Source organism: Crinia signifera, chromosome 6 (assembly GCF_055691185.1).
Source record: "Crinia signifera chromosome 6, ASM5569118v1, whole genome shotgun sequence".
Lineage (NCBI taxonomy): Eukaryota > Metazoa > Chordata > Amphibia > Anura > Myobatrachidae > Crinia > Crinia signifera.
Window position 1 is genome coordinate 70,598,947 of NC_139222.1, and position 23,884 is coordinate 70,622,830.

Below are 23,884 nucleotides of genomic sequence, written 5' to 3' on the forward strand. Positions count from 1 at the left end.
ATGAAGATTGCCATATTTCCCCCATACCCACTGTGCCCGCGTGTTGGCCACAGAGCCTGTTCAGCTCAGCTTTAAACGCGGCTGCAGATGTGCATGGTGATGAACCAATTTCTGTGCTTCACTGATATTCCTCCCAAAGGAGGAGAGCAAGAGACTCACACAAGCTGTTGTCGCTCCTGTCTGTAATTTTTGAAAGGTGCAATTCAGAATGAACTGTTTGTCTGCCAAAGGACATTGTAGAAATGTGTTGTAGGGTAATGCTATAGATAATATACTGACTGGTCTTCACTGGAGCCCAGTGCCTGACAATATTGGACTCACAGGAACAGTGCAAAGCTTGCTGGGTGCTTTATTTGAATGCAATGCTCTTTTTCATTGGTGTTTCTTCTGCCCATTAAATACATGACTGTCCCTGGGACTGTCACCTTCGGGTGCCAGTCATCTTTACTGTATAACTCTGATACTAAACATCCCAAAAGCTTGTTCCTCTGGGAATCCTTATCTATTGCTTTTAAATTCTTTGGCTCTTTTTCATCCAGTTTATTCACTTATTACCTTAATTTGTGTCTGCAGGTGTTTTTTTTTTTCTTTCATTATATTGTAGACTTATTCTGTCCTCAGTTTATGGATGTTCCCTTCTGTGTTCATCCTACCTCTGATTAACTTTTATTATGTTATATTCTGTATTGCTCCTGTCATTTCTGCCCTATGCTTCCTTCTAGTCATAACGCCGTCATCTCCACCTCTTCTCGTCCTCTGTCTCTTCTTCTCTTGTACAATCTCCTCTTTTGACTTTATTTCTCCCTCTGTTCATCTCTCTGTTAAAGATTAGTTTTTTTTTTTTTTTTTGAGTGGCTCAGTGTGTTTGACTGCTACTCCTAAGCTCTCTGTTTGCAAGCCCTGGAGGTGTGAAAGATGGCAGGGAATGGGGAGATAGTTAATCAATAACCACAAGGTCAGACAGACAGTGTCAGCTTTAGTGCTCCCTGTTAGGAAGCAGCAGCAGAGGATTTGTAGGGACTTGTAAAGGCTTAAAGGAACACCGAGCAGGCTGTCTGGGCAGCGCAGATTGATTTTTGCTTTGGTAGGTAATGGAGACATCTACTGGTGAAAACCGCAATGTTCCATGGATAACATTATGGAACGGCTTTGTGTCATTTTTGTTATTGTTTGTTTACGTAGTTAGGTAACTGGGAAAACAGACATTCAAAGTGGTTACATTTGCTCTTTAAAAAAAAAAAAAAATGTAAACTGATATTCGGCAGGCTGCAAGTGTGTGTATATGTGTGTGTATATGTATATATATATATATATATATATATATATATATATATATATATTTTTATACACACTATAAACTAAGATATATAAAAAAAAAACATTGGATATACATGAGCCTTTGAATAGCCATTAAATGTAAAACTGTGTTGAATTATCGAGTAAACCTCATGTAGGGTACACACCAGAATGATTTGGCCTCAATTCCCCCAATTTCAATTCAATCTCGACCGATTGTATGTAAATTGGGCATGTTTTGGCATGTTTTAGATCCGATCCGATGCACGTCCCCGCTGGTTGTTTGGTCGTTTTGCAGATCCTACCTGCTGCAATCACGATTTGAAAACGACCCCTTTAACTGGGTACAGATCGGGATCGGATCGGATTCTGATGCATTGCAGATCCTGCGCAGATCCTGTGCAGATCGTGCGACCATCGTATGGTCATCTCACGATCATGAAAGTTTTGGTGTGTACCCAGCATTAGTTTACCATGGTTCATGCTTCTCAATTCACAAAGGGTAAAAGGCTGAATCTAGTCTTATCTGCCAAAGCTATGGGGTACACTGCACTGGATATTTTCTTTGTCAGCTTTCGCAATCCGCTCAATTCAATTGCAAAATCCTGTTCACATCACCTGCCACAATGCCGCGCAGTCATTCAGCAGTGCACAACCTGGGAGAAGTGCATGATAAAGTGGGGAAATCAGTTTGGGCCCCAAAAAAGTGATATATAAGATAGGATAACAGTATAGAATGACTTTGTTGGTAGTTAAAAGGTGGCGGTGTCTTTACATTTTATATTAACAGTGGGAAAGTGTGCAAAGTTTTTCAACAAATGAAAGCCTTTAGATCAGGGGTGGCCAACCCATCTGAGACAAAAATTTCTGTTTAGACAAAGAGCCGCAACCATTAAAAAATGTGTGTGGCCTAGCTCCCAGAATGCCACGCCCCATTTATAAATGGGTTGTGGCCTATATACAGATCGAGCCAGTTTCATCTATCCGACCAGAGCACCATATCCTTCTGTCTTGGTGTGTTGATTGATGAGAATGGGATGCGTGTGCATGTGAGACAATCGCACATCCCCGTCTCGGCAACCATTGCACCAAAATGGAAAGATGTGGTGGATGTGGTGCACCGGCCGGATAGATAAAACTGGCTCCATCTGTATGTATATGTGTGTATATACATATGCATGTATCTTGTGTGTGTGTGTGTGTGTATATATATATATATATATATATATATATATATATATATATATATAGTATGTTTTTATATTGAGGTACAATACATACCGTATGTATGTGTGTATATATATATATATATATATATGTATGTATATATACATACAAACAGTATGTATTGTACCTCAATATAAAAACATACAGTATAAATATATATATACACACACACACACACACACACACATAAGATACATGCATATATATATATATATATATACACACACACACACATATATACATACATACATACAATATGTATTGTACCCGCTCAATATTAAAAATAATCCAATTTAGAAAGGGCCCTGCTTATCACCGTCGTGGGCAGCCAGGGATCAGGATGGCAGGCAGAGCGGGAGCCGAACACACAGGGAGTAAACTTGCGTTGGAGATGCTGCTGCTGTCTCCAGCGTCCTCCTAGCGTGAGAGCGCATGCGCCGGATCAGCGCTGCCGGGCCGCGGCTGCATAAGGAAGTGACCTGGCGCATGCGCTCTCACGGTAGGAGGAAGCTGGTAGCAGCAGCAGCAGCGTCTCCAGCGCCAATAATAGTCACTGTCACTCCTTATGCGGCCGCGGTGCTGTGCACGCCAGAGCCGCAAAAAAAGGGGAGAAGAGCAGCATGCGGCTCAAGATTGGCCACCCCTGCTTTAGATTATTTTGGGGTGCAGAAATATGTATGTTGTATTTATTTATATTAGGTTGTTGTTTTTTTTTTTTTTAATTTACAATTATTGGCGTAACACACAACTTCCATCTGCAAGTAAAAAAAAACTAATTTCAATCTACACAAGGCCCAAAAATGCATGCTTAACAAAACGCAAGTAATAATTACTTTGTAATTATTGACTGAATTATGCTATTTAAAATATGGATAGACTCGATGGGCCAGGTGGTTCTTATCTGCCGTCAAATTCTATGCTGATAGGTTATCTCCAAGTTCATTATTTGGGAAAGGTGTGCAACAGGTCCTGTACTCTGTCCCAACACTATTACTTTCAAGATCTTTTCTCCTACTCTGAGGCTGCAAATTAAAATCGGTGTTAACACAGATTTCTATCTGGATAGGAAAAAGTCACTACAGTCAAGGGCGGATTGGCCAAAGACCTAAGGCCAATGCACTTATGATGCCACCTGACCAGAGTTTTGTCCCGGCCCCCTACCTAACACTGCAAATTCTAAAATATGTATAATGCCAATCTATATCCATTGGGACACCTGTTAAAGAGACAGGAGTGGGGCTTATCTGGGGGCATCTTCATTTTTGGATTGTTTCTGAGCTACATTGGGGGAGGATATTTGTGATATTCTGAGGATTATGGTAATTAGCTTTTTGTCTGCTTGATGGAGGGTTGGGGTCTTTGTTCATTCTCAATGGGGGGAAATGGGAAATTATTTGAAATGTGGAGGTTTGTGGTTTGTCACAGCAGTTTACAGGTCTGTAGGCTACCAGGCTGCCAAGTGTATTGAATTTGAAACCAGTGGCTTCCACACAGGTATAGTTATGGATTAACCCCGCCCATTTTAATTTTGGGCCCGTCCAGGGCCACTATCCCAATCTGCCACTAACGTCAGTGGTAACGGAACCTGCAGGTAACTAATAATACTAGAGAAAAAAAAATCTTTTTATGTTTCTAGCGTTTATTGATACTCATTCGCCAAGCACCTCACCTGACTTCTTATAGAAAAGGCCCAAATCTTGGGGCATATTGTACCCATAATCACAAATGTGGAATTAATAGTAGGAATGTAACAATGTGATGATTACAAAGGGTTTCCATCTTCACTCGGTATTCTTTGTGTGTGCACATGTATACATACATACAGGAGGATTAGAGGTGATGGCTGCACCTTTTCAATCAATGCGAAGTCTTATGTTGTGTCTTTCTCCAGAGCCCCTGGAGAGTAATATGATATACACAGGCTGTAACACAGGGGTAGTGTCTATGTAATAACCTCCTCACCAGAGTCGAAACTAGTGGTCAGCAGGGCTCTATCATCAGAGGCTAATCCTTCTGTTGTGTGATGTACTGTGGGCCGCTTCCCCCCCTGCTGCGGTAAATAGAAGCACTACATTACACTGCATGAGAGCAAGCCATGGTTTTTCCTTTCAAATAATTGTCAAAGTTTGGGCAAAGTTACAAAGCCTTGAACAGAATGATTCAATAAAGCTGTGTTTTTGCTTTTTCTTACACCCTACCCATTGTCTCCTTTTATGGCAACAAGGTCCCATCAGTTTATATGAGATGATTGGTTGATGATGATTAGGACAGAGAGAATGCGGATTGCTTTGTTCTGCATACGGTGGCATGTTTGGGTGTATTACATTGTGGTGGTAAAGGCCAATGATATAGTCTTGCATCTGCAATCTATAGAAAGCACATCAGATTTTCCTTATAAAAACCATTATATACCACTATAATACTCTCTGTACTTGTACTTTGATGTGATAATACATTTCCTTGATTTATAGCGGGACAAAAGACACATAATTCTGTCTTAATATGTTCAATCAGTTATACCTTGACCTACGTTGTTCTGTGAAATACTGTAATGCGATTCAAACTTGAAAAAGAAGACATGTATTCTCTTACATAGTTACATAGTTACAGAGTAGTTAAGGCTGAATAAAGACTCGCGTCCATCGAGTTCAACCTTGGTTTTAGCGAGTATGATCAATTAGCTTCATCCCTTGTTATACGTAGTGTATTATGATATCTTTAAAAACAGATTATGATTATTGTTCGTACCCCTGGATGTTTTTAACCAATAGATGTTGTAGTTCCACAGTTTTGCTTCCCTGACCGTAAAAATGTTTTTCCTTCTAAGGCAGTGGTTCCCAACCCTAGTCCTCAAGTACACCAACAGTGCATGTTTTGCAGGTCTCCACACAGAAGTGCTATAATTACCGTATTTATCGGCGTATAACACGCACAGGCGTATAACACGCACCTTCATTTTAAAAGGGAAATCTCAGGAAAAAAAGTTAAATTTCTAAATAAAAACTTTGAAGCAAATTAAGGGTAACTCAGGGTAACTCAAAGGTTAGAAGCAGCCCGCCCCCCCCTCGCCTCCGCTCCCATGGTACTGAGCTTGCTCAATTATCTTTCTCTACCTGTAAGAGCATAATGTATGTCTAGCCTGAAGATTCCTTTTGGCTTGGTCTTAGCTTTATGACTGTGCAGAGTGAGTTGCACTGTCCTAGGACTATCGCAGGATGACATAACTCAACAAGACCCAACACCAGTACATAGGTGGATGCCAACTGCCATATGCCCCCCGGTGGTCTTCAGCCAGCACCAGCACCTGCTGCCTCTCTCCCCCTTCCTAGCCGCCTGTCACATTTAGCAGTGACGTCGGCGGCAGGCTGGGGGATGTTCGCGGCTCGGGAGGACTCGGGTGCCTGAGCGCTTCCGAGTCCCCCCAAGCCTGGCCGACATTACCCGAGCCTGCCGCCGACGTCACTGTAAAGTGACAGGCGGGCCGGGGGGATCGGGGAAGCTCCGATCGCCGGAGCACAGGGACAGGGGGGGACTGGGGGACTGGGCTGGAGCTGATCGGAGGTATGGGGTAGAGGTGCTGCGCCAGTGGTGCACACCTGGACACCACTGGCGCGCACCTATTATATAATACAGGTACCGTCGGGTGTATTTACCGCCGTATAGCACGCATATCGGCGTATAACACGCACCCATCTTTTCCCCCTGTTTTCAGGGGGAAAAAAGTGCGTGTTATATGCCGATAAATACGGTAGCTCCACCTGTGGATCTTTTCAAATGTGCCTGAATAATGACTGCACCTGCCAGGTGACCTGGAAAACGTGCACTGTTGGGGGTACTTGAGGACCAGGGTTGGGAACCACTGTTCGAAGGGAATGAAATCTTATTTCCTCTAATCTATTCTCATGCCCTCGTGTCCTAGAGTCCTTCCTTATAGAAAAAAAGGTCGCCTAACAGTTCCTTATATTGGCCCCTGATATATTTGTACATGTTAAGCATGTCCCCCCTTAAACGTCTCCTCTGTAGCGTAAAAAATCTCAATTTGTTCAATCTGTCTTCATAGCTTAAATTCTCCATTCCCTTTATTAGCTTTGTCGCTCTTCTTTGGATTTTCTCCAGTTCTGTCTTGTAGGGGTACACCATTGTAATAGATGATTGAATCGAAACGCTGTAAATCATTTAGGGAGAAGATGACTAGGAAGTGGACAAGTCCCCTCCTACACAATAGAAAAGGAAAGTGGTTGGAATCTGTTCAGATCACATAACTTTAGATATTAAAACTATATTGCAAACCGTTAAAATCAAAAGAAAATTGGTTTAAAGGCTACATTTTTAAGTTGTATGGTATGTCCATTAAAATGTCTTGTGTCATGAACAAAAGGATCAATACCTAATTTCTAGGGTGGATTTTATGAATCCCTTTCTCCAAAGGATCTAAATGTATTTAAAACTACAGTAGTAACAAAAACTGTTTTACTTTTCCCTTTTTGTGTTGTGTTAGTATAGCTATAAAACTGGTAGTAAACTGAATATTGGTACTTTCGACCGTAGGTTTATTCCCCACGTCCTCACGTGCAGGCTTCCTGTCTCCATGGCAACAACACCTAATACCGTTTTGTTTTGAGTTTTGTTTGTTTACAAGATGGTGAAGGGTTAAACCGTTTTCGTTAATAGCGTTCAAGAAATATGCTTAAGCTTAGTTGCATATACCCTACATGCCAAATAAAAAAATTGCATACACTGTTTATGCTGTAGTAGTAAATGATTTGGCTCTGTGGAGGTATATAAGATTATGTTAGTGTGGGATCTGGAGGCTCATGTTCAACAATGATGGCTCACTGTTTAAGCCATTCATTAATGTCAGGAATGAAAAAATGTGAAGTTGCTGGCAGATTGATATATTATCTTTTACTTGGAGAAGGATTTACAGTGGGCAGCAAGGGTAAGCAATCCCCAGGAGTCAGGAGAAAGTCCTGTTAGTACTTGGAACAGCCTGGCACAATGCACTGGGAATGCTCATAGTGACAGCATCCTACACGCGGCTGATGGTGTAAGAGCACTCCTATCTGTTGAAGCACAATGTAATAGACCTAGAGTAACACTTAGAACACATAGTAACTTAAATGAAATGTTTACATTCCATTGCCTAAATCACCATCACCTTCACAGCGCCCTAACACGGCTGGAACATTTCCAAATTAGGGGCAGATGCTCTAACATCCGCGGACCAACTATCGCATCCATGATAATCGCATATGCACTAACATTTGTGATTATTAACGCAAGGGGCAGCTCTTGCGATAAGAGCTGTACTTTGTGCCACGGGGCATGCTGGGAGAGAGATCTGTGAAGGATCCCTCACACATGCTGCAGGGAGACGCCTGTAGGCTTCTATAGGGCATTGCCATTTTGTTGCGATAACCCCGCAGCGGTACCCCGGCATACGGGCTGTAAGTGCATACGAAAATGCGATAAAAACCCCGATAACACAAACATGGCTCCAGCAGATTGCCCAAGACTTCCGACCACTGCACTCCCCCATTGATATTGACAATGGGGGAGTGCAATTGAGAATTTTTAAAGTGTTTATTGCTATTCTTATCCAAAATTAGGTTATAACCTACTTGGAAATGGCATACCTTAATCCAGATCACCTGCCCTGCTGCCAAATAGATCTATATGGGACTGGAAATCCTGCATATTCACACCCACAAGCGTACGGGTTTCCCCAAAACTTTACTGGATCTCGGCACAGTTTGCAGGAAAATCTGTTGTCTATTGATCTACTTAATTATTGTATAGTAAAAAGAAAAGTATTTGCTTTTAACTCATCTTATTTCTGTTTTAATCATGATCTGATTGTGCATTCGCATTCTAGGAAACAAGTAACCATGTCTTTCTTTCTTTCTCTTGTAGATTTGAGAACCTTTCATGGCTTTCAGGTAGAAGAAGCTGAGCGGACATAGTCATAATGAACTCTATGGATAGGCACATACAGCAGACTAATGACCGTCTGCAGTGCATAAAACAGGTAGGTCGTATCAGATATTCTCACACACACACACACACACACACACACACACACTGTATACCAATCACACATTGTATTGGGTGAACGGAGTTCCATGCAGGGCAAAATTCCATGTGGAATCGGTGCTTAAGTTGTATGCAACAAAAAGAGTAGGTGTATTCGGCTATGAGTGCGCCTGCTGAGCCGCTGAGCAGGTGACTTCTAAGAATGTGAAGTTTCCCCCAAAACCTCCACCAAAGATAGACATACAAATAGAAAGGATTTCAAAGATATCACTTACCTTGCGCTGAATCAATTTCTAAAGTGGTAGTTATTTTTCCAACGGTCCATGGATCACCAAAATAGAATAAAAAGGTATATATAGTGAAGTACAGTTTAATCACAATATATAAAAACATCAATCTTAAAACAATTCCATATAATTCATCACATCAACACATACCACTGCCATGTTGATGTGATGAATTATACAGAATTGTTTTATTATTGATGTTTTTATATATATATAAACTGTACTTCACTATATATACCTTTTTATTCTATTTTGGTGATCCATGTACCATTGGAAAAAGAACTACCACTATAGAAATTGATTCAGCGCGAGCTAATTGATATCTTTCTATTTGGGTGCTTAAGTTGTAGCCACCGCTCTGTGGTCACATATGTAGCTCATTTGCTGAAAGATGCTGGTTGGAAAGGAAAAAAGAAAAAAAAAACATACTATTGTTTGTACTATGTAAAGTGGCCTTAACAAAATGGCTTGCAATTGCTTGTCTTGTTAGTTTGTATATTCTCCCCGTGCTTGCGCGGCATTCCTGCGGATACTCCGGTTTTCTCCCACAATCCCAAAAATATACTTGTAGGTTAATTGGCTCCTAACAATATTAACCCTAGAATGTCTGTGTGTGCGTGTACATGTGGTAGAGAATATAGATTGTAAGCTCCTTGGGGCAGGGACTGATGTGAATGGACAAATATCCTCTTAAAGCGCTGCAGAATATGCGTGCGCTATATAAATAACTGGAAATAAATAATATAGATAGATATCATATGATAACACGTTTTCACAAACATGACTATCACCTTAAGAAGAGGTTTTTGGCCTCTGTTAACCCTTTGAGGGCCAAGTGAATTCAGCAAAATTGCCATGCAAACATTTCTATGCATCATAATGACTTGTAATGTTTACCTTATATAGGAGATACAATCTTTTTTTACACATTTTTTTTATTTGAATTTATATAACAAATGTGAGTGATGCTAACATTTCTTTAGCGGATAATTAGCAATTCTCTCACAGGGATGTTGGCGCACAAAGGGTTAAAAAAGGACTAATGCTAAGCACTATGCATGTGCAGACAATACTACAGATGGAGCCGGGCTCATCCTTGGCCGGCGCTCGCCAGATCCCTTTCACTGGCGAGCGCCGGCGATAGAGACTGGGACGCGCGTGCGTCCCAGTATAATGGCGGCTGGGCAGCGTCTCCCAGTCCATCTCCGCTTCAGGGAGACGCTGCCCTGGTTGGGGGGGGGGGCGGCGAGGGGGACCGGTGGCGATGGCGGGGAAAGCAGCGGGGACCCCCACCAAGCTTCATTGCCACGGGGCACGCGATCGTCTCGTGCGCCCTGGCGGTAGCCGGCTGCTGGCGGGGGATGGCTGTAGAATCGCCACCCCCTGCAAGGATGAGCCAGGCTACATCTGTACATGGGGAGATGGGCACTATCCCAGATCTAAGTATTACAGTCCCACATAATGGCAGAGGGTTTATCTGTCTGCAGTCGTGTAGATAATATTGAGAGTATCACCAGTTAAACCCCCACATTTTATCTACAAACAGCTCAATTTCTTGTGTGCTGACTTTATAGATCATTTCATACTAGTAAGCCCGCTCAAAGCTAATGCTTCGAAAGCTAGTAGATGTAGTTTCACTTGCTGCTAACAGATGGCAGTGTTTCGTAGTCACACGGACACTAGACAAATATAGGTACTTATGTACTAACTGGGCTGCCGATTTTGAAATCGGGTCCATCGCATCGCATCCGACCATATCGCATGCGATGCGATGGACCCGATTTTTCCATAGGATTCAATGTTAAAATGGACTGAGTCCATTTTAACATGGAATTCAATGGGAAAAGGGGTCCTTTTCATACCCCTACTATCCAAGTGGGCATGGAGTTGGATATAAACCTGTGGCAAGCGTAGCGAGCTCCGCGAGGGGGCACAGAATACCGTCCGCTCGCCACGCTTCGGGCTCGGTGGCTTGCTACGCTCGCCACAGGTTTCTATCCAACTGCATGCCCACTTGGATAGTAGGGGTATGAAAAGGACCCCTTTTCCCATTGAATTCCATGTTAAAATGGACTCAGTCCATTTTAACATTGAATCCTATGGAAAAATCGGGTCATCGCATCGCATGCGATATGGTCGTATGCGATGCGATATCGCATCGCATCTGATTGTATGCCTTAAGTGAAGGCATACAATCAAAAAATCGGCAGCCCAGATAATACATAAGTACCCAAATATATTATAGATAACTGAGCCTGTGTTAATTCTGTCTCCAATATCCAAAATGCTTGGGACCAGGAGTATTTTGCAGATAGGATATTTTTGGTATTTTTGAATATTTGCAGACTATAACACATATCATGAGGATAGGGCCCAAGCCTAAACACATGTTCCATATAGATACATATTTCTATGTATAATTTCATCCAAGTTACTGGAAGGATTGGTGCGTTTTGTCCAAGCTACGCTGAATGGATGTCAGCTGCCCGCCCATATCTGACCCAGCGTGCACGCATATGGAAGTGACTTGAAAGTCACTTTTATATGCGTGTACCTTCCACAACTTTCGATGGTTGGCAACCATCGAAAGATGTGGGAGGTTACCTGCGGCATACGAATGGATGTTTATGCTAAACATCCATTCACAGCCTGTGCGGGCGAACCTGCGCTGCGAAGGGTGGGCGGACATTCGGCAGGTGGGGTTTGGTGGATTTGCAAGACTGCGAATTTGCAGCCTTGCGAATCAACCAGAGTAACACCCATAGTTTTAGCAAGTGTAGCAGTCACCACACACTAATAATGTAATTTATGGAGCGCACAGTATGGCAGTCTATTGTGTCCATCCACAACCAACAACGTATTACATTTGAGCCAGATTCAATTAGTGCGGATGAATTGGTCGGCCTGAGGCTATTCTATTACAGGTGCCGCAAATGTGTTAACCAATAGCTATGGGTATTTATCCCCCGACTTATGGGATAACACGAATTAGCTGCGCAAGGATAAGGGATTTGGTAATATCATAGAGCAGCGAGTATAAGCGGAACCACACACGGAGTCAAATGTAATAGTCTCCGAGTTTGGCAGCTGTGCGGGATGCCAGTCGAACTCTGACATTTTTTTTAAAGGGGCAATCATTTGCAAGGCATGGTTTTGCCTTGTAAACGATTGCCTTTTTAAAATAACACCCGAGTTCAACCGGCCAGAGGTGCCGATTTATGTTTTTGCTGGTGGGTGCTCAAGCCTGTTGAAAGGCTCAACAAGCAAATACAGTGGCCCGTCGTTACGGGCATGAGGGTGCTCATTAATTCCTGTGGGTGCTCGGGCCCTTGAGCACCCACAGAATCGCCCCCTATGCGACCGGCATCCCGTATGGCCGTTGAACTTGCAGGCTATTACATTTTAACCTTATACTGTTGTTTTTTTGTACACTTGTTACAGCACTTGTACTGTGCTTTGCCTTTCCACATATTGGAATAGTTTTACTCTTGGTATACCTGTTTTATTGTTGTACTGTGCCGGGGTTGGGCAGATTTTGTACATCATGCATCTGTGATTATGTGGTGTTTGTGTCTGACAACAATAACTGGGTAGACGCATTGCTCATGTACTGGACCTGTGCTCTCCCAGCAGATTTAGTGTAATTGGATGAAATGACGTCAGTGTCTGGTTGGGGAGTTGTCAGTCGCTGGCTTGTGAGAGTTGTGCGTTTTACAATATATCTGTCAGTGAACCTGGCGCATGTGGTGTCGAATGAAAAATGATATTCTGTATAGGAAGAGTGTTTTCTGTAACATTTTCTAAACCGTTTTGTAAAATCGCTGCATTTCTCTCCTAAATCAGAGTCACAGGGTAAGGCTTGGCATTGTGTTTCAGAAACATAACCTGCTAGGTCAGATGAAAGTGACCAATACATTCTGAGCGCTTGGAAATAGTGATTTTATACCAACAAATAGATACAGTCGTTGACAAAGCAAATAGTGGATAGGAACGCATTGGTTTCGCTTTAACTCCGTTCAGCCTTATGATTGGCCGTTTGAAGCCTAATATGGCTACAGACAATATAAATATATTCTGCGTTGTTTTAAAAGTTTGGAATAAAATCGTTCATTTTGGCGGGACTTTGCACTAAATCCCTCATTCTGGTTGGCTCGCAAAACAGCGGTAGTTTGCTGCTTTGCGAGCCTTGTAACCCTGCCACTGTACGGCCGAGGCCCCCCCCCCCACACACACACACACACACACACACACACACTATCTGACGCTTCCCTGCAGTGCTTCGAATGGATGATTTGCATATACATCCATTCGCAGCCTTGCATGGGTGCCCAAAATCATTCAATGGTCACCAACCATTTAATGATTTCTGAAGCTCTCGCTAATCTAAGTCACTCCCTGGTGCCTTAGATTAGCGCCATCCAGTGACGTCAGCTGCCCACTACGGAAGGCTAGTAGCCACCCCCATTTGCATGGGGACTCCCAGGAAGCACATGCCGCCCCCCCCCCCCCCCCCTAAGCGCCACAGAAACTATACAAGTCTCCAAGGGTACTCGCAGTGAAGACCTGCATAGAAAATGCCCCGAAATCGCTCTGGGTGTAGGGGCCATAGTGATAGCGATGTACGACTACATGAGCCGCTATCGCCCGGTGATTAATATCCAGCATAATGGATGAATCTTATTAATCGCCCATCAGGGCCAATGTGCTCACCGGAGAACACTGGCCCTGGCAGGTCGCTCAGCACACAGTGCTGACACATTGCTGTGTGCTGAGCGATCTTTCTGAGCAATCTAGCATTTGTTGAGCACTCAACAAATCTCCCCATGTGTAGGCCGCTTAACATTAAAGAGATTTCACAGACATACAAGTAATATTATTGTCGTGCAGGTAAAAAAAAAAAATGAACGTGTCAGTGATTAGGTCATGGGATTTTGAGTCATCTAGGAAAAGGGCAGACTGTGCATCAGACAGTCGTTATCAGCGTTCATACTCCGCAGAGTGTTACATGGTGTGTTTGTAGTGTTATAAGACGGATTGGGAGAGCTAGGCATCCGTTACTATACCATTGTATAATCACCTAATGAGTTATTGCCATTATAAAGGTTACTACTACGATTCATCTGCTCACGTGCCTTCATTTATCTCACATGTCCTGCTTTTGTTCTAAACCCCACCCCACAGCATTTCCTGTTCTAGTTGGGTGGGGATCGGCCTAAACCATTACCTCCTGGAAAATTCAATGGGGCCTACACATGTGGCGATATTAGGGCATTTTCTAAGTGATTAGATTGCATATAAAACGTCCCTACATCACTCCGTGTGTAGGAGCCATAGCAATAGGGATGCGCGTTCCCGTGCGTCCCTATTCACCATTGATTGATATCCAGCAGTCCAGTGTTCTCACCGGAGAACCATATCATACCAACCAGTCAGATTCCAGTTATGATTTTATAGACTGTACTAGATAAATCATTTCTAGAATCTTATTGGTTGACATGGGCAAAGTCTCGACTCTTTGGAAGGTTTGAAAATCTCCCCACAGATAACCCAAGGACTTTAAGAGACAGAACTGATGTAAACGTGTTCAGATGTTAACTACTAAATGTATCGGGCGGAAGTAATGGAGTCAGAACTCGGTGGCCATGAGAGATGACAGCTTGGCCCTGACATTTTTTTACAGGGGCAAACCATGTTTTTTAAATGATTGCCCCTTTAAATAAACAGCAGAATTCTTCCGGCTTTCCTTGCGGCCGCCGATCTCAGACTTTGATACATCAGGCCCATCTACTCCTATGTTATATATATATATATATATATATATATATATATATATACTGTATCAAGGCTTGAAAAAAGATGTAGTCCAAAGTTCACAAAAGCTTGCAATATAAAATATGCTTACATAGAAGTTCTCCCCCACCCACTAGCCCTGGCATTTTTTCTTATTTTCTTAAATCAAGAAACCAAAATGGTTTCCTTTATAACGTACTGCCGCTTGTGTGCATACAATCACCTCTGTTTTCTCTAACACTTGGTAGAAGCCTCTTTTGCTGCAGCACAGCTGTGAGTGTATCTCGGTAAGTCTCTACCAGCTTTCAGCATCTGGACGCTGCAATTTTCGCCCATTCTTCTTTGCTGTATTATTTGACGTCCATCAGGTTGGATGAGGACTATAGATGAACAACCATTTTCTAATCATTCCAATGATGCTCGGAGGAAGCGAGGTCTGAGCTTTGACTTATTCTGAAAATCTGCATTTACAACTGTTCTCAAACTGTTCTGCTAAGTATTTCCCTGCAAAACTAGTCCAAAAGCTGCAAATAAAATAAGTGACACGTTTTGAAGGTAATCATTTGTAACTAATCACCTTAATGTTGTGCTCTTCATGTATGTGTTAAATGAGTGGCTAGCTTGGGCCACATCCACTGTTATTCCTGTTGTAAACACAAACTGATTTGCAAATTTGTTTTTAAAAAGGTTTAGTTACATGAATTGCTCCTTAAACCAGTGATGGCTAACCTTGACACTCCAGCTGTTGTCGAACTACACATCCCAGCATGCCCTGCTGCAGTTTTACTATTTGGCTGTGCTAAAACTGATGCAGGGCATGCTGGGATGTGTAATTCAACAACAGCTGGCGTGTCAAGGTTAGCCATCACTGCCTTAAACACTTCCTACCCGGGTCTGTAGAGACCCGAGGTCTGCTTCCGTGGTTTGTCACACAGCCACTACTGAAAACCGGAAGTGTGGCGATGCGGTAAAGGGGTGCGATCGCACAACCATGTAACAAGTTACAGATTGTAGCTTCATATTGGTCTTTTCCCTCTTACACATTGTAATATAAACCTCCAGCTTTCAGGCGTTCGCCTCCAAAATAGAGGAACACCAGGGAAACCTGTTTCTCTGACTCTACTAAGGGGAACAACGGTTTTAAATGAAAATGCAACTTTCAATGTTGATTCAAAGTTACAAAGTCTACATGGAAGTTTGAGCGTCCTAATAGATACCTGCATTATATGTGGACATGCTGCATACACTGCTCAGCCCTCTGTATTGCTTTTGCTCATTCTTTCCTGTGTCTGTGTCCCTTCTAGCACTTACAGAACCCAGCAAACTTCCACAATGCTGCTACAGAGCTCTTGGATTGGTGTGGGGACCCTCGAGCTTTTCAGAGACCCTTCGAACAGAGCCTCATGGGCTGTTTAACGGTATGTTCCTTGACCCAGTCATCTACCCCTTATGTCCTTATTCTTTAGCTTGTCAGATGAATTTACGTGAACAGGTCTAGTTGGCTCCAGATTATCGATCCCTGTTTAATGAAGATTGCCTGTGATTATTAGCCCACATTATTGATTGAGTAAATATATTGAGTATTGTATTGTATTGTATTGTATAATATATTGAGTGTTGATATTACATTGTAAGCAGACCCCTTTTTATTATGAGAAGATCAAACCTACCACAGGATCTCAAGTCTTAATCTGATGGTCTGATGAAAGGTTTGCACTCATTTGTTTTGGTTTTTAGAGTTTATAAGCCGGGGATCCTTATAATAGCTGTCATGATTTGGCAGTCCGACTCATTTATTGAGGTTGCATGATTTGCTGTGGTTTCATCTGCAGAATTGTGTGAGCAGATCACAAAAAGCCATGCTAAATGTTGTATTAAGATGTCTCCTCCTCCTTACAGGTGGTCAGCAGAGTAGCAGCACAGCAAGGCTTTGACCTGGACCTCGGATACAGGCTACTTGCTGTATGCGCGGCCAACAGAGACAAGTTCACTCCTAAATCAGCTGGTAGGAAGCAATCAATTAATATTAACTTTTTTTTTTGTCAAACGTGAGATCATCTGCTGAGTGCTCTGCTCAAGCCAAGACCTGTACTGTATATTATTTGCACATTGTTGCTTAGCAACCGTTTACTATGGTCGTTACCTGCCAGAGCTGCATTGTGTCTTAACCCTTTAGTAAAATGACCCTTCACGGATATAGGCTATTACGGTGTTGCATTTAGGTGGTTATCCTAACAGGCTCAGACAGTGCTGATGGTTTAATGCACGGAAGTATCCTGAAGAATGCGCTTCAGGGTGATATCACTATACGCTTTCCATTTAATGTTTCCTGGTTTGTAATTAAGAATTTTATTCACGTCGTCTAGGAGGTAGATTTACTAATGGTTCTAAAAAGCAACCAGTCAGATTCTGGGCCAGATGCACTAAGCTTCAAAAGTGATCAAATGGAGAGTGATAAACACCCAGCCAATCAGCTCCTGCCTGACATTTTTCCAACACAGCCTGTGGCATAGCAAGTAGGAGCTGATTGGCTGGCTGTTTATCACGGTCTTATAATTTCGCTATTGCATTCAAGAAAATGATAGACCGAATCGGATTGGTTGCGATGGGTGACACCGTCTCTTTTCATGTTTAGAACTTATAGTAAATTTACCCCTACAGTATGTTCCTGATACAAGCACCTGTGTCCAGATGTCACCACAAACCTTTTCAGTTTTCTGTGGGTTAAATAGACTTTCTCATCTTGCTAACACAAACCAGCACATCTCCTTTGCTCCTCCTCGCATGGACTAAGGAAGGTTAGCATCGCGCTCCAAGGGTTTCCACACTCAGTGCCAAGGAGCCTTTGAGGTCAGCTGTCTCTGCAGTGATTTATGGCTTCAAATTATGTCTGGAAAATAAGGAAGGAAAAAAAGGTTTCTGTGTAATTTTTACCATTGACCTGCCATTCCTGCGTATGTCCTAGTCACAAATCAGAGGATGGAGTTCATACATACTGTGAATGAGTCATTAGGACCACGCTGCCGGCATGAAGCATTTGTATGCACACTGCGCTGGCCAGCCTGGCTGAATTGGCCCCAGCCCAAGTTATGCAGACAGTGTAGTTACCTTGTTGTAACCGAGCAGGCAGAATACATGTGGCACTGTGCTACAGTATAGCCCCTGGCTGATCTAGCGGATATGGAGCAGGACAGAAAGACAGCATGGATCTTATGCAGGTACAGGCATCCGCCAGGCTTGTTTATCTTACAAATACTGATATTTTATATATATATATATATATATATATATATATATATATATATATATATATATATATATATAATATCTAAAGAATAACACCCACATTTTTTAAATAATAGAATTTGAAAGTAACAATAGACAAAATGCCAATAACTTTATTTATAGCGCACTCTTTTTCCTAAAGTACGCAAATTACTTTACAGGCATCAAAAACAAAGATCATAGTACAAATATTAATAGAGAAGTCAAAAGAAAATCTAGAGTACACAATAAGCATAATGCAAGGTTGGTGCAGACGTTTTGGGTAATAACTCTTCCATGCGGTATATATTCCATCCACAAAAGGTAACAGGAGAGGTATCCATATTAGACGTACCACGCAGGATTACCCTGGGTGGAACAGGTCACTGGCTGCAGTGGTCTAATGCTGGGGGTAGTGTCCCCACATAACTCCCTCCCAATACCAGTGCCGGTTTTTACCTATGGGCTGCAGGGCTGCAGCCCCCCCCCAGATAAAATTTGCCACTGTCTTTGCCTAAGTGAAGCCAGATGCAGTCTGTAAGACTGCTCTGGCTTCAATGTGACTGGCAGTGACTTCCTATTGGAAGTCTGACCTGCCAGTCACTCAAGGTTGTCACATTGCGAGGTGTTCCCTCCCTCCGGGTTGCCTTTTCTGTGTGCAAATGCGTGGCAGCCCCCAAATGGGTTCTGCACATGTGCAGTACAGTGGACCATACTGTGCATGCGTCGGACCTGGAAACCTGATTAAGCTTCCGTGGGCTGCTGCAAAAGCAGCCCATGGAAGCTTGGGCCAGTGCATGTGCAGTATGTATGAAGTTACTTGCGCATGCGCTGGCCCCGGGCGGGGGACCGGCTGCCGGGACCGAAAGGTGCGTGAAGCACGGCAGCGGAGGGGGGCCCACATTGCGGCAGCCCCCTCCTCCAAAATGGTAAGAGTCACCACTGCCCTGGACCGTGTAGTTTTCATCCCATCCACGAGCATACCAGGTGAGGCAGCCATGTTGGATGCACTTTGAAGTTTACAGTGAGTGAGATAAGCCATACAAGGACCCAAGTCCTCGGGAGCAATTAACATGTATGTATTAGATTAAAATGATACATATTTTATCAACAAAGCAACGTAAAGCACAGCACTTATAGGTATAACATACAGGAATAGCAAACATTGGTAATATAAATGGTATTTAATGGGGTACATAAGGCAGCAGCAGATAGGAGAGGCCATAGGTGGCAGTAGGGTAAAATAGGGCAATTTTTTTCAAAAGTCCAGCGAAACAAAAGTTTGTAAAAATAAAATGCGTTCGTCTGCCCCTTTGGCAACTCCAGCAGCCGCGTCCTTGTCCCGCACAGTACCATTGCCTGGGGGCAATGGTAGAGCTGGGTGCTTGAAGGTGAAAAAGCTTTGGGAAAGGGAAGCAGCCTAGCAGTGGAGTGGTGTGGCGGGGTGCTGATCCTCATTGTGTATCTTCCATTGTAACCATAGGAGAATCCAACCCTAGACATATAGCAACTGCCATGCAGTTTCTGTCGATCTCCCCCTAGTTAGTCAGCTAGCTAATATTACAACAAGGTAATTGCACCCCGCAAAATTGATTTCTCTTCTATCTGATGAGAAACAGAAAAGTTGACATGTTGTCCTTGAGAATGAAGGACCAGAAAAAGGAATTTCATTATTTGCAGATCTTGTTAATAGTAGTTCCCAAAATCGGATCCCTACTTTTCTTCATTGCTTTAATAGTCCCAGCTTGCTGTAGACAGCACTGTCTATGGACCCTATCCCTGTTGGCATGTAATACATGGAATGTCATCATGTTTAAAATCCTAGTAATGTACTTGTGCTGTGTTTTAAGTTCTGTGACTTAGAACGTGGTTGACCTCTCATAACGCTTGCTATTTGTTATTATTTCTTTTGCATGAAGGTCGACACCTGAAATAGGTCGACACTTAGTGTCTATGCCGACATCCAGGACAAAGAAGGTGAAAAACTCATGTCGACTTTTTCTGACTGTCGACCTTCCCATTGTCTACTTAATGCTTGTGTCGACCTATTCCAGGTGTCAACCTAATTTATGTCGACCTTCATAGGGTCGACCCAGTGACCATATCCCCTCATGAAATGTGTAAAGGATCCTGAATGCTAGACCGGCGTTGGTCTTAGGACACCGTTGATGGCTATGTCATTGTGTGATCACTAAACCGCAGGTGAATGAGAACATCTGGAGAATTCTGTGCAGGTCCCAGCTGTTCCCGTGCACGGAATAACACACAGCCATTATTTTAATTGGCTCGGGGTGGGACCATGTTTTTGTCTCACTGCTAAGTACCCACCCCTGTCCTTTAGGCTCAGGCTTGTTTTATGTGATCATGGTAGCTGCTTATGTTATGGCAGGTAATGTGATATCCCAGTAATGGGACCTGCTCTCAAGGAACCATCGTAGAAAGAAAGAAGAAAATGACATTGGTTACTGGATTTTGTGTGCAGAGAACAGCCTGAAGGGAGCGATCCTCTGGTGATTTGTGTGTGATATAGCTGCTGCTGCTGCTGCTACTGCTAATTCCCTATCCTTGTTATCTATTTGGAATCAGTTGGGTTGCAGTTGAAAGGTCAATGCTTCCCTACTAGACTGTGCTGCATAATTCCCCAATCTCCTTCTGGTGACTGGTTCCTTGGAGCCTTTGCAGTTTTCTCTCATTTATATTGTTTATACAGTATGCTTTTCTTTATACTATTTTATCTGCTTGCCAACAACATGGCGATGACCAGGGTATAGTGGCAATCTAATATCACCCAGAGTGAAACATACAATAAGCAACAGGCAAGGACTTGGAGCACAGATAAATACTAGGTGTATTTAATATTTGCATTTATATTTCTTGTGTGTTTACTTTCTTTTCATCATTCCGTGCCTTTGCTCACTATGGGCCAGATGCACTAAGCTTCAAAAGTGATAAAATGGAGAGTGATAAACAGCCAGCCAATCAGCTCCTACCTGCCAAGTCACAGGCTGTGTTTGAAAAATGTCAGGCAGGAGCTGATTGGCTGGCTGTTTATCACTCTCCATTTTATCACTTTTGAAGCTTAGTGCATCTGTCCCTATATGTCTTATTCTACATTAATATCAGGTCTATGGTACGCAATTTGCAGGCTTCCAGGGGGCTGTATTTTATTCTGGCGGATACCTTATCACAGGACTATTAGCAGCCCAGTGGTCAGGTGTGATGCAGGTCAAATGTCATTAGGTCGACATACAAAAGGTTTCACGTAGAAAAGGTCAAAACATAATCCATCCAATCACAGTCCATGTGGATGATAAAGCATAAAAAGTCCAAAGAAAGGAAGAATAAAACGTGAAAACGTCGACCTTTTCATGTGTCGGTCAGCCCTCTGGATACTTGAACAAAATGCTCTCTATAAACTGCAATGCTTTTCCAATTACAACCGATGATGTATTGCATGACAACAACATCAGAAAACGTGCAGATGAACATGTGTAATCTGTGTGTACAATCAGGTTAGCCCCACAGAAAGTGGTCTCTGAAACCTCCCCACATCCTCTTACTGCACATGTGGGTTTTGTGTGTGTGTGTGTTTAAAACAAATTTAAGTCCCATCATCCTCGCTGGTAATGAATAGGGCTAAGATAATGCCCTTGAGAGCGTGCTGAGTGGAGGAATAGGAGGGTTAGGAAGGAGGGAGAGAGGCCATCTGGGTAATTGGGTGCAGATGTACTCCTGTGTAAACCTAACACCAAGAGTTCCAGGCTCATACCCACTGAGCCAAACCCAACCAATTAATCTCTGCAAGGTAATTACTTTCCCATCAGAAAGCTTTCTGGTTTCATAGACTTCTCCTGCCCGAGTGTGGACGTATAAACTAGTCCATAAACTACCTTAACTTTCATCATAATCAGGCATGGACCATGTAACCTCCATCTCTTTGTTCAGAATTGCACATTCCCTTGTGTTTGTTAGCTCTGGAAATCTCCTGGAATTTTCAGAGCTGGGGCCGTGAAGGTGCTTTACATAGGATAAAGACGCAGCCCTGGGTTTTCCCTTGTGAATCAGGCTTTATGTAGGCAAAGTCAGATATTCTTGCCACACCTCCTCCATATGACACTCAATGTCAATTCCATGTTGCAGGCATTGCGAATAACTCCTTCCTGCCAGCTGTATGGTGTAGGGCTGATTGTCTGTACCATGCTACTGTATGCTGTAGAGCTGATTATCTGTACCATGCTACTGTATGCTGTAGGGCTGATTGTCTGTACCGTGCTAATGTATGCTGTAGGGCTGATTGTCTGTACCATGCTACTGTATGCTGTAGGGCTGATTGTCTGTACCATGCTTCTGTATGCTGTAGGGCTGATTGTCTGTACCATGCTACTGTATGCTGTAGGGCTGATTGTCTGTACCATGCTACTGTATGCTGTAGGGCTGATTGTCTGTACCATGCTACTGTATGCTGTAGGGCTGATTGTCTGTACCATGCTACTGTATGCTGTAGGGCTGATTGTCTGTACCATGCTACTGTATGCTGTAGGGCTGATTGTCTGTACCATGCTACTGTATGCTGTAGGGCTGATTGTCTGTACCATGCTAATGTATGCTGCATGCTTGGACACAACATTATTCTCTTTGTACAACATTTTGTATTGCAGAGCTACTTTAAATCTTAATTTTCCAAAAACAGTCACACAAGTCAGAATTATTTATTTTCATATTCATAAGAGGATTTTGTGATATAGATTCATAAAAACTTGCCACTAGATGGCATGTTCATGCTACATTTACAGCGGAATATATAGATACATACATACATACATACATACATACATACAGATTTGCAAAAATATTCAACCCCCTAAAAAGTCTGCATGTAAAATGAATTTCCAAACTTAAACTGGCCAGTGTTTGGACTGGTAGCAATTTACCTAGCGCTCCTTCTGGAGTCAGACGTGCACATGTAGCCAGAGTACAGAACTACACAGTGTTAATGCCTTGTACATGAATAATGTAAACCAACAGTTTTCCTACATGCAACCTGATGCAGTAGTTTAGAGATTGGATTCAAAATGTAACTTGTAACAACACATGCACACACACACACACACACACACACACACACACACACATATATATAGGGTGGGGGGTAGCAGACTCAAGTTTAAGTTTTTTTTTTTTTTGGTACTTCCTCATCTTTGCGGCCACCGCTTACGCTACGGAACTTAAGTAGAGTACGGCACACCACCCTGGGTCCACACCACCCTATTATGTCCACGCCACCATCTATTACCTGTAGTAAACGTGCAAAACAGTTTGAGATTTTTTGAGGGATCGGGATGTTAGGTCGACACTATATTTCAAAAGGTAGACACAAGCAAAATGTTGACATGGCTATTGTCGACATATTTTACCATCCATACCACATGTACTCTGATTGGGAACCGTAAAGTGTGCCGGCACCTGGCCGAAAGCATGAAGAGCAAAGCATCACACTCATTGTCAATCAACACGCTCAGGTGTTGACATTGATCCCCACAAAAAAAAAAACACGTGAAAAACTCATGTCAGTCTTTTCATGTTTCAACCTTTTTTCATCATCGACCCTGTTGACATAGACAATTATTTTTGTACATATATAAACGCTTATGTCATCATTTTCTGGATTTGCGTACCGCTGAGTAGATGCAGTTCTAGATCAAATCTCTTTAATGGGAGTTTCAAACTTTTTTTTCCTTTCTTAACCAGACTGTGATGCAATAAAACTAGACAACAGTAGTCGTGGAAGGAAAAACAAGTCTCAGAATGTCAATTTTCTTTTCTTTTAAAATCTGAATAACCTGCCCCACGTTGTGTAATTCCACTTTCTGTAAACCGCATGCTACGACTTTCAGATAAACGAAGGCTGAAATACATCCAACCAGGTTAAAAATATCCCCCCAGATTAGAGTCTTGGAGGAGGGCGGGTGCCCAGCGTGCCAGTTTAT

At 42.7% G+C, this 23,884-nt stretch overlaps 1 protein-coding gene across 8 annotated transcripts in view; it reads left to right on the top strand.

Annotated features, from left to right (window-relative positions):
- ZMIZ1 (zinc finger MIZ-type containing 1) overlaps positions 1 to 23,884 on the top strand; it is a 293,441-nt gene that overhangs the window by 210,924 nt on the left and 58,633 nt on the right. For 5 of the 8 annotated variants that reach the window (XM_083146266.1, XM_083146270.1, XM_083146269.1 and 2 more), the window contains 3 exons: positions 8,437 to 8,551; positions 15,938 to 16,051; positions 16,533 to 16,638. In XM_083146266.1, the coding sequence (XP_083002392.1) occupies positions 8,492 to 8,551; positions 15,938 to 16,051; positions 16,533 to 16,638 (280 nt within the window). In that variant the 5' untranslated portion in view covers positions 8,437 to 8,491. Of the gene's footprint in view, positions 1 to 8,436; positions 8,552 to 15,937; positions 16,052 to 16,532; positions 16,639 to 23,884 lie in introns of those variants that run through there. The other 3 variants (XM_083146262.1, XM_083146263.1, XM_083146264.1) reach the window with 1 other exon arrangement.